The following is a 15,000-nucleotide window of genomic DNA, read 5'->3' as shown; positions in this document are numbered from 1 at the left end:
AAAGTTTATTAATAAATTTGAATTTTTCTTCATAATCTTGCATATTATGAATTACTTACTGTTCGTTCAACGAAAATTAATTCCGACCAGAATGACAGCCATGTATGAACTTAATACGACCGCAATTTGTTAAAATAATTTCTCTACTTTTTAAAATTGAGTCATCATTTGATTTTCACAAAAGCATACTTTTAATCAAAAGTCTATGAGACAAGCTAATGAATCAAATTTTATAGCCGATTTCTCAGCTGATAAGCGCAACTCAACTGAAATAATTTCACATAAACATCCTGTTTTTATTGGATATTTCAACCAGATTTACCTTTGCTTTTACAAGCCGGATTGTTCTCAACTTTCTGAGTTGATAATTATTTAGGAACATTTCGGCTAAATTGGCTATATGAATTTGGACATTCGTCAGCTTTTGAACTTTCATGGTAACATATACAAAAATTTATAATTTCATTGATATAAAAAAGACACACTCAAAAAAATTTTTAATTTTTGTATATGTGTTCAGGTGGGCAACATTTATCTACCAAGACATTATATCATAGACTTTTTTTTTCTTTTTTCCCCCCAAACATTCTTTATTTGCAACTTACAGAGTTTACTGCAACTTTAAAATTTGCCTCTATTTATTTATTTTTATGCTTTTCAGCCTTAGATACTGGTTTGGTCGCTCTGAATCTTCTTCAGGATCATTTCCACGATCTTATAAAAGTAGTCTACGTCGTCAATGGTGAGTAAACTTCACAATCGTTTTCGCCAATTAACGCTTTCCTTTTCTTAGCGACTGCAAAGTCCTCATAATCTCACTGACGGGATTTTTTCTTTCTTCTTTTGAATGAATTTGAGATGAATTACATTTAGTCTTCCACTTCTTAATTTTATGAATGATAGTTTTGCAGCTAGGCCGACCAGCTTGCCTAAGGATCAGGGAACTAGCCTTGCATCAGAAAGGTTCTGGGTTCGAATCCCGGGCTGGGCTTTCATTCTCTGAACTATCTGTCCTTACTGTGGGAGCAACAATGGCCCACCTAATAGGGTGCCCCTGGAAAAGTGTTCAACGAATCTTCCCTTCAGATACCTGTATAACGTAGATCAGTGGTTCCCAACCTGGGGGCGATCGCCCCAAAGGGGGCGATGGAGCTTCTTAAGGGGGCGATAATCCTTAGGGGGGCGATCAGGGGGCGACGAGTACTCAAAAGATAAAAATTGCTAATAATATTAATAATAAAAGCTATTTGAGATTGAAATTGAAAATATATATGAAACCTATGGTTCTGGTGTAGACAAAGAATTATGATAGTTAAAAATTAAAAAAAATTCAAGTGCAGGATCGTTTTCGTCATACGTTTTGGTATCGCAGGCGGAAATCTGATAAGTCACTCTGTTCCTCTGAGCAATAATACTGTTTCCAGGCGTATTGATGAGATGGCCGCCGACGTTGAATCAAAACTCATCAAATTTCTGAAAGAAGGTAAATTTGCGTTGCAGATTGATGAATCAACTGTGATAGATAACAAAGCTGTTTTAGCTTACGTGAGATTCATAAATGAGAGTAAGGAGATTAACGAGGAAATGTTGTTTACAAGAACTTTGAACACAGATACAAAAGGATCGTCGATTTTTAAATTGGTCAAAGATTATTTTGAGGTAAAAGAAATTCCCCTCACAAATGTAAGTGCTTGTGCAACAGATGGTGCTCCAACCATGTCTGGTTGTCATACTGGGTTTCTGGGTCACCTTAAAAAAGAAGTACCGGAAGTTATCTCACCATTCATTATGTCATTCATCGTCAACTTTTGGCTGCGAAAAATTGGTTATTTCTGGCATCAATAAAATAAAAGCTAATTCTCCTAATAACCGTTTGTTCCGAGAACTTTGCCATGAAAATGATGAAGATTTCGAATTCCTGCTCCTACATACAGCTGTGAGATGGCTTTCAAAAGGAAACTGAGCCGTTTCTTCGAATTGCTGGATTCGGTTACTGAGTTTCTCGACACCACTGATCCTGTTTTAAGTGAGAGTTTGAAGCAACGCAAGTTGGAAACTGCGTACCTCACTCATAGTTTTGAAAAAATGAAGGAAATCAACGTAAAACTTCAAGGAAATAAAATGAACATTATCAAGGCTAAGGGAATCATATCTTCATTCATCGCCAAGTTTGATATCTACAAGTCAAACATTGGTCGCAAAGAGCTAATGCAATTTCCAACTCTTAAAAAGTGTTCAATGGCAGATATCGAGATTCTCGAAAATAAAATCTTAATTTTTACTGATCACCTTGATCAGTTATGGAATCAAGATTTAAAGATTTGATGAAATTAGAAATTCCGGATTGGATTTTCGATCCTTTCTCTTTTGAAGTTGTGGATAAGCTCACTTCCTCTTTGTAGACTGAGATTTTAGATTTGAAGTATGACTGTGAGGCTAAAGTCGTCTTTAAAAAATACGGTTACGAGTTAGCTTGGGTAAAGCTTATGGACACTTATCCACAATTGTGGAAACAAACTGAGCCGCTTCTCATCTCGTTCCCGTCAACATATTTAGTGGAGAGAGGATTTAGTTCTGTCTTCCAGCTGCTCACAAAGCAAAGAGATAGGTTGGACATTTGCTTCAAAGGAGACCCGCGTTTAAATCTGACGAGCATAAAACCTGACATTCAAGCTTTAACTTGAAATACACCAAGCACAGGGCAGTCATTGAAGTGGTAAAAATGTACTTTCTCCCTCTTCATTTTTTTTCTCAAATTTTAGTTGTTAACGTTTTAACTTTTTCTTGATTACATTAAAATATGAATTTAAAAAAATGTACTTTTGTTTTGATTATTCCGTTTTAAATATCATTTCTTTTTGAAAAAAAAAAGATGCACAATTTTTTTTAATTAATAAAAATGACAGGATAAATGTGCCTCCTTATTTGCATTACAATTTAAATTAAAATCAAATAACATAGCATATTTTCAGTGTTTGGTTGCTCACAAGCAACAATGAATGGTTTTTTGAGCAAAAAGAGAAAGGGGCGATAGGTGTCAGCCAACCCCAAGAGGGGGGCGATGGTCCACAAAAGGTTGGGAACCACTGACGTAGATCATTCCCCAGGCGGGTATTGCAAAAAATGAAGTTTCGCAGCTAGTAGTATCATATGATAGTGTAGTTTCTTTTATTTTCAAGTGCGATTCGCAAGTAATTTGTTACCATGTCCAGATCAGCTATTTTAATTAAGCTAATATTAATGGAGCCTCTTTACTGTACCGAAAAAGTTTTGTTTGGTTTAATTACGAGAGTTAAAATACGTGTGTATGGAACTCACTCTCAATGTAAGAGTTGAAAGAGTGTTTTTTTCTTCCTTTTTAACAAAATGGCATTTAGAGCGGGCAATTGGAAATTTTTTAAATTTTTTATAATGCGGGATTAGTTTGTAACTTTTTGTATTAAAATATGATCATCAAAATTTCTAAGAATATGCCTATATGTCTGGAAATATTTATAGAAATTCTTTAAAAAATCTTATTTATTCCAAAACTCGCGAAGTTCCATATTTATATACATCGCTGATATTAAAAATGTCCCGGGATTGTAACACGGGTCTTATAACGGGAATAATAGTTTTTCAAAAAAATTTTTTAAATGCGCGATTTTTTTTAAAAATTTAATTACTGTACATAAATTTAACCCTTATGCATTTTACATAAATCATTAGATATATATTTATGCCGGCCAGGTGGCCGAGCGATTAGCGTGCCTGACTGCGAAGCCATAGGCTGCGGGTTCGAATCCCGCTCTGGACATGGATGTTTCTCTCTCTCTCTTTGTGCTGTCCTCTGTTGTGTGTGTGTATGGAAAAGTGTACTTTCTCCCTATTCATTGCCCTGTACATTGCCCACGCCCACCCTATAAACGGGTGGGCGTGGGCAATGTTGCTCGCCTCCGTGACTTTGGTTCACAGGGGCCCACTGGGTAACGCGAAATGAGCAACAATTCTGGCATAGTATAGGCAAAGATTCAAATTCAGTGCCAGCCATTGGAAAAAAAAAGATATAGATTTATTTTTTATGGTTGCAATTATTTAGCAATATGTTTTTAACAAAGCTTTAGGTTTATATACTAGCTTTTGCTACTAAATTTAACAGGTGCGTCAGCCTTTACCAAATAAATGGTTCCTAGAAAATCATAAAACACTTCATGGAAAACGAAGTTTTTCTGAGGCAAAGAGTTTAGATATTAATCTAAGTATGTATTGCATGTTTTTTAAGGAAAGCTTACCCAAACTAGCGTATTGCTAATTGCGTGAACCTATTTCATAATCTTTTTGTGATAAGTACATTGTTAGATTTTTCATTCTAAAATTATGGTAAAATAACCAACAGCAGTCTGTCCACCCGATTAACCGTAAAGTTTACGGTAAAGAATATTTTTCACTTTTACGGTTTTTAAACCGTTTATAACTAGTATGGCTGTAAAATCATGAATACAAAACTACACTTTTTTTTAACCATTTACAGCTACCATGGTTTCAAAATAGTAAAGAAAGAAATTTAACTGACATATGAACTAGGCTCTTCGCTAGATAATGGGCATTGGAGAGTGTAGGTAACTATAAATTCTTCGTGTGTGTTAAAGGGAATGAAGGTGTCAACGCTTGGGCTCGAACCCCCGTTCTGTCGGTCATGTGATTGACAGATTAGCTCTCTCGGCTATAATATGTACGCAGTTGCAAGAAACTATGTTGCTTCATAAGGTGGACTTATTTGGTGCAATAAAATTCTCGTTATTTAACCGTTTTGTTAAAAATAGTTAATAAACGATTTTTCTCTCTGTTAATAGTCTCATTACCATCTTATTTATGGTTATTTGACTGTTTTTGTTTAAATATGGTAAAAAAAACAGTTAAATATATTGTTATTTAGCCATTTTTTTCAAATTAACTATTAAGATATTATTGTAAGCTAGCGTATTATATTCGGTTTAACATGAATTTAACTGAGTTAAAGAGATTTTTTTAATGTATTTTTCAGCTCCTCCTCTATTTCACTCCAGTCTTAAAGTGATTAAACCAGTGATTCAAGACTCTCTCTATCGAAAGATCAAAATTTATAACAGTGGTAAGCATACATTTTGACACCATTTCAAAAGGTGGTCAAATTCTACATTGTAGTTTTAAATGATATGAACAGGAGTTAGAGTCCAGCCGGTAGAAAAATCCCAGTGTATTAAATGTTGACTGGTGCACGCTAAATCTGTCGGGGTCACAAAGTGCTCCAAGTTCCCTTAACAAATCAATACCTCTGTAGGTACTGAATTGGAGATAGATTATTCTCTGGTTCAGGTCAAAATTACGATCTGCGGATGGATGAAAGGTATGAGAATGAGTCTTCCCTTTGAAACGGGTTGTAACGCATGCGTATGGAAAAATCATATTCTTGGTCACAGATGGAGCCACTGCTTTTCCACTTTCAATCGAAAGAAACATTTTCACAGATAATAATCCTTTTTATTTTCAAAAAGTATTCTTATTAAATAAAACGAGGTCAACCTGATATTTCCGAAAAGTAAGTAAAAGTAGTGAGTGCGAATAAATTGCCTGAGAAACTTTTCTCAAAGGGTGGAAAGCTGCGTCCCCCACATTAAACAATTGTCCACCCTGTTTCACCAAGGCTCTTCATAAATTACACATTTATTCATAGATATTTTATTTACGTCACTCTAGAGCTGCACAATGGGCTATTGGCGACTGACTGGGAAACATCGCTGAGGATCATTCAAAGACATGCCATCACAATTTCGATCCTCTGCAGAGGAGATGGCACCTCCGTCGCTTTGGTAGCCAAGCGACCAGCGCGCGAAGTCGAGCACTTTACGGTAGAACAGTTTAACGAGAACATATACCGCGTACCCTCGGTCCTTACGTAGGCCGTTCAAAGTGATCACCCACTCGCTTACCGACAGCAGGCAGTGATGCTTGACTTCGGTGTTCCACTGGGAACCGTGTCTTCACGATCAGTCCTCTGCGGGACTACGTAGTTTGTAGTTGCGCATCCTGGTCCATCATTCTAAATCATCCACCTAAAATATCCTCAGTAATAAATTTGTCTTCATTTCTTCTCTGATGCGTAATAAATGTATGCAATATATTCTTTTTACAGATGGTTTTCAGGAAGAGCTTTTGAAACACATAGACGCAGATATTCTTCCAGTCTATTTGGGAGGCAGGAAGAAAGGAGATGATCCTTTAGGCAAACAATTAGTAAGTTTTGTTTTCTAATTGACTTGCACAGTCTTGTAAAATGTACCAGCTGCGTGGTGTCAATTTTTTTTCTTCGTAAAACAGCTTCCTGTTTGTTGCTATGAATTCTGAAGCTGATATTTCACTAACGTTATTCCTAACTTTTTAAAAACGTAATATGACTTTAAGTTTGGTGACTAATAAGTAATTTTAATTACCGAGTAATTGTTTGGAATTGCATTTTGCCCAATAGGTTGCATTTTGTTGTTTTGTAAAGTGTATCAGTTACACGGTGTAAATTTTTTTTTTTTACCAATTGGTAAAATGGGTCTTGCTTTGGAATTGATGGCGTTCATACACTTTTCAACTGTGTTCAAAAGTAAAAGTAAACAGTGCGCATGCGTTGCTATGGCGACCGCTGCTGTTTTTCTTTTTATTTTCACTACCAGGCATTTGTAATGTATTTACATAATAATAATTTAAAGTATTTTAATATTCGTTTTATTATTAACGTATAATATTAAACTAAAACAATGTTTTACTCTTTAAAATTATTATGAGTCATTTCAAAAAATATAAAGCAGTGCAATACTTGTTCTACGTTCATTAAAGTTTGAAAAATATGCTTTACATCCTAAAATAACAAAAAAAGAGGAAAATATATTGAATCCAAAACATTTTCATTTTTGTATGGAAACTTTAATGAAAATAACAATTTCTATCTCATAATATTACTAAATATCAGAATTACATAGGATTATTAAATGTTTTTTTTTATATTTTGAAATGTAAACGAGCGTCTCTTGTCTGAAAGTAAATTTTTATTCCTGGATAAGAAAATTTCCTAGAAAATTGCGATGTTCTAAACTATACAAATCAGGGAAAATGGGAAAGTTAGAACCAAAGAATTACTTCTAAAGATTTTATATCAATCAATAACATAATGACATGCAGGTGGTATTGAGAGCTACAATATTATGAAATTTAAAATTATAAGACAAATATTGCATTTCATGTAATAAAAATGTATTAAATAATGAAAATTGGAAAAAATTAACAAAAAGCTTAAAAAATGCTTTAAAATGCAAAATAGGCCCCAAAATTAAAAAGAAAAACTGCCCTATAAATCCACAAAAATGCTCTAAAGGACAAAAAATGTCCAAAAATGCAAATGGCATCAAAATCCGGGTCTTACTAATAAGTAATTTTGATTACTAAATAATTGTTTACAATTACATTTTGCCCAATAGGGTGTACTTTGTTGCTAAGGAGCATTACATCTCTTACTATTATAAGCGATATGTTTAAACCAAGTATAATTTTTCCGCAGGTTGGTCTTGGTGGTGAGATTCCTCAGTCCTACTATCCAGATAATTTATTGGATCCGACAGAAGACGGAGTGATCCACTGTACTGTCGCTGCCGGATCTTCAGTCAGTTTTCGGTTTCCTATGGTCCAGGAGAGGACGCTCATCACTTATCAGTTTCAGGTAAGACACTAAAATGTCTGCAACAAAATACAGCTCTCTGCATACAAATAAATTTGGTTTAATCAGTTCTCACTCTGGTAATGATAATTTCTGATGGATCATGATAATGATTCGTCAGATATATTTATCATTATATTTTTACGTAAGTATAAATTTGTTAATCTTAAAATGTAAGTTTTTATAACTTTATTTTTGATAATGATTCTAAAAAGATATTTTAAGAACGAAAACTGCGAGAAACGTTTTATACGCAATGCCTATGAGCGAATTTTTCGAGCATTTTCGCGAATCAAGCATTTTCTTGGGTTATCTGTCACATTGCAAGAATTAATAATATTTGAAAATATTATGCATATGGAATTCAACAAGCCGTATTGCCAGACTTAACTCCTAGTAGCGTTACAAAAATTCGTATACGCACCTTTCTGAAAATATTTGTGTAAGAATTTTGTTCCATCTTTCTTTAAAGAAATACAGTTATTTAATGTTTTCGCTTCCAAGCCTTTTCCTTTAACAAAACATCAACATTCGTACTAACGATATTAGAATTAAATACCAATTACTATGTTTTTGAAATCAATTAAAGAAAAATGGAAGAAACGAAGGGTATGCTGCATTCTTTGTAATTGCTATAATGTACTTGGCTGTTTCTTTTTTCTCTTGATTTTGATTTTATTTTATTTTATAACCGTGGTTGAACAGCCAACCCAATTTTTCATGGGTTTACAACTACTAATGTTCAACTCCGTAGCCTTGTAATTTTGAACCCAATCCAGAAGACAAGGGAACTCCTAGATCGAGTATTGGGAGAAATTTTGCCTTCGTGGAGGACTTTTTCGATGGAGCTAATCCGCATTTGCGTTATATGAAGAGGAAGACCACGAGAACCTCCCACGGTTAGCCTGACGGCAAGGGGACTCTAACCCATGATCCGTCTACCACTGAGGATATTTCACGTCAGCACTGTGGTCGGTGCAAGCCGAATGTGGAATTCGTATCGACTGGGATTCGAACCCGGTTCCCCTAAAAGGCCCCCAGATGGGCCTACTAATTAGTGCGAACATTTCAAATAAGTTTCAAAATTCAGACAGTCCGAAGCATACTTTCTTAGAATAAATTTGTTTTACTCTTATTATCGTTTTTTCTTATCATTATCATTCATCTCCTTATTTTAAGAGGGCACTATACCGTGGAGAAAACCATCATGGCCAATTCTCTTTCACCTACATAAGTAATTTAAAATTTAGAGGAAAGTGAAATAAGGTAAACAACGAAACTTCAAGTGCAGAAAAAAAATGTCAAAATATTAAAATGGAAACAAACTATGCCAGAAATATTCAGGATTACACGAATGAGAAATAATCCTGCAATAATTTGCTTGCATTTTAATAACAGTTATTCAGCTTTTGACACTTCTAGGTTTACTTGAATTTACTTTGTTTTTTAAAACTAATCGATGTGAAAGAGAATTTGCTATAAAAAGCTGCTCTTGTGAGCTATTTATACCTATAATGATTATACTTGAAAATGGTTATCATTACACTTTTTATCATTACACTAATAATGTCAATTATGAATTACAATTTGCCTCGAAAAGCTTCTCATGTGGGGGAAAGTGTATTTAAACTTATAATGATTATATTTGAAAATGATTATACTTGAAAATAATTATCCTTGCACTTTTTATCATTACACTGATAATGATTATAATATTAACTATGAATTTCAATTTGCCATGAAAAACTTCTCTTGTAGGCAAAGTGTATTTAAAATTATAATGATTGCACTTAAAAATGGTTAACACTGCACTTTTTATCATTTCACTGATAACGATTATAATCTCGATTACTTGTTATCATTTAAATGTTTCTTCAACTATGGAATACTGTGTTATCATTTATCTAGTTTCAAAAACGTGAAAAGAAAACGTTAGATGACGTAATGTTGTCTTAATGATTCAAAAAGTTCCAGAAAATCAGTTCAATATCAATGTAGTCGGTTCCTCGACGTTGAAAAGCGTTATTAATATTTAGATGTTTTCTTACGTTCATTTCTCTGGTTGCCACTTTGAAGAATGAACTATTGTTTGTTTATTACAGGCTAAAGAAAACGACATAGGAGTGTGTTTATTTGTGGACGACGATGTTGTCATCGAGAAGCAGAAAAGGAAAGGTGAAGACGTCTCGAAACTGATGCAACTGGTGCCGATCATTCGAAGCCAATGCCATCTCTGTCCAGAAAGCGGTGGTTTTGTCACCTGGTTCACGGGCACACGTAAGCACTTGAATAACTTTTACCTACTGATCATAAGAACGGTAAGGGATCAGACTAATATCAAGGTAACATCAGATGTTACCTTGATATTAGTCAGCGTCAGACCATCTCAATATTAGCAATTTACTAATATTGTAGATAATAGCAACATCACAATGTTAGTGCCTCAATTTGTTTTCTCATAAAGGAAGTCAAACCTTTTAGGCAATATTGCACAGATATCTCTTACAATCACTGTGAAAAAAGAGAGAGAGAGAAATCAAAATTTTGAGTCTTATTTTCTTTACTTGCCCTTTCAAATGTTCATCTTTTTTTATTTCATTTAAATTGTCATTTTCATCATCAATCAATTGGAATGGTAAAAAAGTTGATTCTATAGTCAAAATTTAAAACTTTCTTTGACGAAAAATTACTTTGCTTTTGCAGGGAAGAAATGCAAGCTTTGTAAAATTTTGGGAAAGCAGGTACAAGAAAATAGTGTGCATTATTCATTTGGGAATAATATTGCTATGAAAAATCATTTCATTTAACTTGGTTCCAAACCAGCAATAAACACTTGAAATCACTTAATTCATGAGTGGCGGGGCTACAAATCTAAGACGCCTTGTCTCCACGGCATCTAAAAACTGAATAATATTTTAAAAATTAATGACTTTTTTCTAAAAAACAACTTGAATATTTTTGATGAGAAAGATACTAAGCATAACATAGGACTGCAATATTCTTAACACATAGTATGCTGGTCATCTAAACATACGTTTTTTAAAGTGTAAAATGTTTAAATATAATTTCTAGGGTGTTGCAAAAAATTTAAAGTAGTAGAAAAACTCCGTTTTTCCAGTTATAACTCGTTCGTATCTACCTCAAATATAAATAATTCAGAATATATCGATTCAGAAATGTAATAGCTTTGCTTTATAAGTTTTTAATTCAAAACTGTAGCTAGGACAGATTTGTGCCAGCTTTGCCAATAACTTCTTTAAATTTCTATTCCTAACAGTTGAAATATATTTCTTAAAAATTATTGCAAATTACTTTAGGCCTTATTTATATTATTTTAGGCCATGGGACGAAGCATCGGAAGATAGCTCTGACATAACTTAAAAAGTATCAAATAAAACAATATGAAATTTTGGTCATTTCTAAAACAAAGCTTAAGGAATATTTTAAAATAGAAAGGGTATGATGCGGTTATTAATTTTTTAGTTATTTTGTGTCAAAGTACATGATTTTTTTGAAATTTAATTGAGTTTAGCGAAAACTAATTGCAAAGGAATTATAATATTATTGCCATTTTCTTTTATGTTTGAAAATGAGTATGACGTCTCACTTGTATGAATTTCGAATTAGTTTTGTAGTAATATTTACGATGTTTCAATTCAAAAGGAAAACTAATCGTAATAAAATTTTAATGTTTTTGCAGGAACGTTCACTTCTAACTAAAAATAAAAAAATAAAAACTTCCTTTTTTTAGAAAAAAAAATTGCGGAGTTATAAGGTTTTAAAAGTTTGATGTTTTTTATATAATCCCAAAAGAATAGCGAAATATTTGTATTTTTTCTGATTGTATATGAATTAATATCAAGTGTAATCAAGAAATTAGTGTTCAGAAATTCAAAAAATTTTAATAATCATTTTTTGCAGTTGTGGTCTACTTTGACAATACATACAGCTGGATGAGTTCCAAAGAGGTCACATTCAAAGTTAACTTAGAGCCACTCACAGATTCGAACAATTATATGACAAAATGCATCAGAAAAGAAGTCATGCAGAAGATCTGATGGAATGCAACGCTATCTCTAAAACGATTTTTGACTTTCAAGAGAGCTTACAAAGAATTAAAAAAGACCAGACAGCTATACAAACATTTTGCAATTCAAGACATTTTACAAACAGATTTAAAGAACAAGTATGCTCTTCACGAGATTTTACAAACAGCTTTAAAGAAGCATTTTGCTCTTCGAGAGAAGAGATTTTACAAACATCTTTAGAGAAACATTTTGCTCTTCGAGAGATTTTACAAACAGCTTTAAAAAAACAAAAGCATTTTGCTCTTCAAGAGATTTTACAAACAGCTTTAAAGAAACATTTTGCACTCCAAGAGGTTTTACAAACAGCCTTAAAGAAACATTTTGCTCTTCAAGAGATTTTACTAACAGCTCAAAAAATTTTTGCTCTCCAAGAGGTTTCAAATAACTTTAAAGAAACATTTTGCTCCTCAAGATATTTTACTAACAGCTTTAAAAAAAAACATTTATGCTCTTCAAGAGATTTTACAAACAGCTATAAAAGAAAAACATTTTGCTCTGCAACAGCTATAAAAAAACATGATTTTACCGGGATTATTTCAATTACTCTCTGCCTTTTATTCGCTGCAAATCGTTTTATGTAAGCACTTTTTGAATAAAATTTCAGAAATCGTAAAGGTTTTATGTATAATTAGGGAAGTGATCATTAAGACTATGAAGGCGGAAAACAACGTTCCGAGTATAATTTAAATTGTGCAAGTATAGAGCGCAAGGAAACAATTTAAATTGTTTTAAGTGTGCTTATCTTAAATTGTGCTAAAGGTTAATGAGCACTTGTAAACGACTGACTAAAGTGCATGATAATGCTATGCAAAAGTAATTTAATAAAATGTCTGTGTACTGACATATTTTGAAAGAATTTCAATGTTGCCATATGAAGTTAACTTATTTTATGCCATGATATATTTTTAAATTTTCTGTGCAAATTGGAATTTTTCAAAATTTTCATGCTTTAATATCTAAAACAACATTATGTGATGTAAATTTTAAATTGGAAATAAAAATATTTTCCTGAATTTTGGTGTCTTACAATTCAAACTTAAAAATTAATGATGTCGTAAAAATTCATGATGTAAAAATTTTAATTTGTTTTCGAAGTATGATGACGTCATAACGAATGAATTCGTTGAAAATAACATTATCCGTGTTTTCATTGCATTTCCTTTCAAATTATGAAATTTTATGCGTTAAAAAACTTTCAACATTTATGAATGATGGTGCTTGAAGTTTGTGTAGAGCTAAGGAATGATAGTCCTAATATCTGAATACACTCATATATGACTAGTTATATTTATTATAACTAGTATAAATAATATTATAAATTATAGGACATGGTAAAATTTGAATTAGATTCTTTTTGCTAGAAAATTAAGTTTATTTTATGTAAATTATAAAAAAAATCAGTTCATTTAAATTTTTTCATAACATCACCTTTTTTAATGATTTTTTGTTATGATGGTATATTTTTGCATTAAACATTTATCTTTAAGTAAAATTTACGATATTTAGGGGGTTTTAGTGAAAAACGTATTTCAAAAAAAAATATATAAAACAATAAAATTAAATTTTATTCAATACTAGCCGCCTCCTGCCACCAGCTGATCAGACTTTTTAAATAAAATAAAAATTTCAACTATTTCGAGATTTAAAATGGCGTTATCAAAAATAAAGGAAATATGCAAGTACAAACTCATATTCCACTAGTGAGAGTGGATTTAATTTTTGGTTTCTTACATATTCGCATTTTCAAATGTTCTGGGTTTTATTTTTCAGATTTGACCAAAATGAATATGTAGGTTCAGATACTAATTAAAATACTCAGTAGAAAATACTCTAACATTTTAAGCTAAAAAAATATAACTGTTCATTGACATATTGGTGCTTTTTTGATGGATAATAAAACAAATTATCAACTTTGTTAAAATCAACTATGTACTTATTTGCTTATATTAATTCTCGATAGGTGAAATATGAATCTTTCTTTTGCGAGCCAATGAATAATATTTGCAAGGTTTTTTTTTTGTTGTCAGAACTAAACGAACTTTTATTGTTACAAATTTCGTTACTTCCCACTATACAATTTAACTATGTAGTTCATTATGGTCTGTTATTAATAAATGGTTTGGATAGATTAAGAAAAACATTAGTATATAGAATAAAGAGGGAAATAGCACTTTATTCTTGTTTTTTTTTTAAAAAAAAAGCATCAGTGTAATGTAGAGTATACAGTACAATGACAATTTACCTTAAAAAAACAGGACAGTGTCATTAACCCTTAAAAAACATTAGTGCATGGTATGGCGGGCAGTGGTTCTTAACCTTAAAATAAAGTTAGTGTTGGGTGAACCAACAAAGTCACTCCCAACCCTATATTAATTTTATTATTAAAAGCAATAAACAGCTATTATTAATAATAGCCGTATACCATACACTGCTATTTTCCTTAACCTTTAATTTAAAAAAACTATTAAAAAATAAATGTTTATTACTCGGGTAGACCACATATAGGGATTGCACCTAATTTCTTTAAGTTAAAGGAAAATACAGATCTGGAACAGTAAATAATACATTTTAAACTAAAAGAAGTAAATTGAAAAAGCAATAGTAATTCAATTTAATGGCGTTGTTGAATATGTAAAAAACGGAAAATTGAAATTAAAGTAAAGTATCTATGTTGAAAAGTTTCAAAAATCAGTCTTTACATTTATTTGACGAGTTTAATTGTTAATTAAAGTGGACTATAACTTTTCAATCAGTTTCCCTTAAAAATAATTACAAAAAGATAAAAGATTTTTTGATACTTAAAACTTTTTTTTCCTTAATATTGAGACTCAGTTTTTGAGATTTAAATTATATAAGTCTGAAATATGGGTATTTTATGTTTGGGGTATTAATACGCTGTTGGTGGTTATAAGAACCATGTGTTGGCCTCTATTTTTTCGAGTTGTTACCCATACAAACATTAATACCCAAGACTGAGTCGTGGTGGCTCAGGAGAAAGTGCACTGACCTCACAAGGAGGTGTCCCGGGTTCGAATCCCAGCGGCTGCTGGTCGAAGCGAATTCCTCAGCCGGCTCGCACAGACCACAAATCTTCAGTGGTAGACGGATCATGGGCTAAAGTCCCCTTGCCATCAGACTAATCGTGATAGGTTTTCATGGTTTTCCTCCCCATGTAATGTAAATGCGGGTTAGTTC

At 32.3% G+C, this 15,000-nt stretch overlaps 2 protein-coding genes across 2 annotated transcripts in view; one reads left to right on the top strand and one right to left on the bottom strand.

Moving 5' to 3' along the window:
- The window catches only part of LOC107437337 (retinal-binding protein), a 38,827-nt gene extending 26,009 nt beyond the window's left edge, over window positions 1-12,818 (top strand). Inside the window, exons 9-14 of the mRNA XM_016049297.4 lie at window positions 662-742; window positions 5,024-5,110; window positions 6,152-6,252; window positions 7,562-7,720; window positions 9,820-9,994; window positions 11,639-12,818. Coding sequence (XP_015904783.2) covers window positions 662-742; window positions 5,024-5,110; window positions 6,152-6,252; window positions 7,562-7,720; window positions 9,820-9,994; window positions 11,639-11,775 — 740 coding nt within the window. The 3' untranslated portion in view covers window positions 11,776-12,818. The remainder of the gene's footprint in view (window positions 1-661; window positions 743-5,023; window positions 5,111-6,151; window positions 6,253-7,561; window positions 7,721-9,819; window positions 9,995-11,638) is intronic.
- LOC107437338 (SEC14-like protein 2) overlaps window positions 6,909-15,000 on the bottom strand; it is a 48,927-nt gene continuing 40,835 nt past the window's right edge. Inside the window, exon 14 of the mRNA XM_043045469.2 lies at window positions 6,909-7,737. The gene's annotated coding sequence lies outside the window, so the exon portion shown is untranslated. The remainder of the gene's footprint in view (window positions 7,738-15,000) is intronic.

This window comes from Parasteatoda tepidariorum, chromosome 1 (genome assembly GCF_043381705.1).
Source record: "Parasteatoda tepidariorum isolate YZ-2023 chromosome 1, CAS_Ptep_4.0, whole genome shotgun sequence".
NCBI classification, from domain to species: Eukaryota; Metazoa; Arthropoda; class Arachnida; order Araneae; family Theridiidae; genus Parasteatoda; species Parasteatoda tepidariorum.
Note: the sequence above shows the minus strand (reverse complement) of the source record. Positions and strands in the feature narration are given on the sequence as shown.